Source organism: Blastocystis sp. subtype 4, assembly GCF_000743755.1.
Source record: "Blastocystis sp. subtype 4 strain WR1 chromosome Unknown seqid_0952, whole genome shotgun sequence".
NCBI classification, from domain to species: domain Eukaryota; class Bigyra; order Opalinata; family Blastocystidae; genus Blastocystis; species Blastocystis sp. subtype 4.
Window position 1 is genome coordinate 1 of NW_014568595.1, and position 1,105 is coordinate 1,105.

The 1,105-nt window shown below is 37.3% G+C and overlaps 1 protein-coding gene across 1 annotated transcript; it reads right to left on the bottom strand.

Moving 5' to 3' along the window:
* Positions 1–71: 71 nt before the first annotated feature.
* JH06_5650 (ribulose-phosphate 3-epimerase) lies at positions 72–962 on the bottom strand (the record flags this gene model as incomplete). The annotated part of the gene is made up of 7 exons (XM_014669186.1): positions 72–378; positions 408–516; positions 547–650; positions 681–748; positions 781–813; positions 841–913; positions 946–962. The coding sequence occupies 7 exons, from the start codon at positions 960–962 to the stop codon at positions 72–74; spliced, it is 711 nt and encodes a 236-aa protein (XP_014524672.1).
* Positions 963–1,105: the final 143 nt, after the last annotated feature.

Sequence of the window (1,105 nt, forward strand, 5' to 3'; positions counted from 1 at the left end):
CCTTCTGATAAGAAGAATGATGATTTTGATGAATTGAATTAGTGTATATTGTTGTTTGATGTTTCTTTTGATCACTTGAATGACATCATGTAACTCTTCTCATAATAACAAACACATAACAAATGCTTTTCAATAGCATTCTTCATTTCACGGATATACTGTTTTATATCCGAAGCGCCAAAGATTGCTGAGCCGGATACTAACACGTTAGCTCCTTTGCTCGCACACAATTCTGCATTCTTTACAGACACACCACCATCAACCTCAATGTAAATTGACGAAGACAACGCCCTTATCTGAGCCACCTTATCCAAGCACGATTCCATGAACTTCTGACCTCCAAATCCAGGCTCTACAGTCATTACCAACACCATATCCCTAGAATGAAAGTGTGATATCATACCTACAGAAGGGGAATAAACTCCTTTATGGCATCAACAGATGTCTTTGGCTTAATTGTCATAGCACACAACATTCCAGCTTCATGGACTTGACGGATAATATCTCTTGGGTCTTCTAATGGTTATAAGATCTAACAAAACAAACTCGCTGCCTCCACATGGAAATTGAACATATTAGCTCCTGCTTCCTTTAAAGGAATAATATACTTCTCAGGGTTCTCAACCATCAAATGACAGTCCATGAAGTCGCTATAAATTACACAAACAATCAACTTCCACGATAAATGCTTGCGTAGTGACTTCACTACAGGAGCTCCAATAGTAAGATTCGGAACAAAATGACCGTCCTACAGGTAATTCGGAGATAGGGGAAACACACCATAATATCAACGTGGAGCCAGTCAGCACCATTCTAATGATAATAAGGCCACTAAACTACAACAGCTATGAGCATTCGACAATCTCGTTCAAGATTGGAAAAATCAGCGCTAAGAATACTCGGAGAAATAATACTAAGGATAAAAATCCAAATGGAGAGTGATACGGCTTTAAAGAATCCATATGAATTGAAAAAATGTGTAAGAAAAAGTGGAAAGATTCCACTTGAAGAGTTACATGATGTCATTCAAGTGATCAAAAGAAACATCAAACAACAATATACACTAATTCAATTCATCAAAATCATCATTCTTCTTATCAGAAGG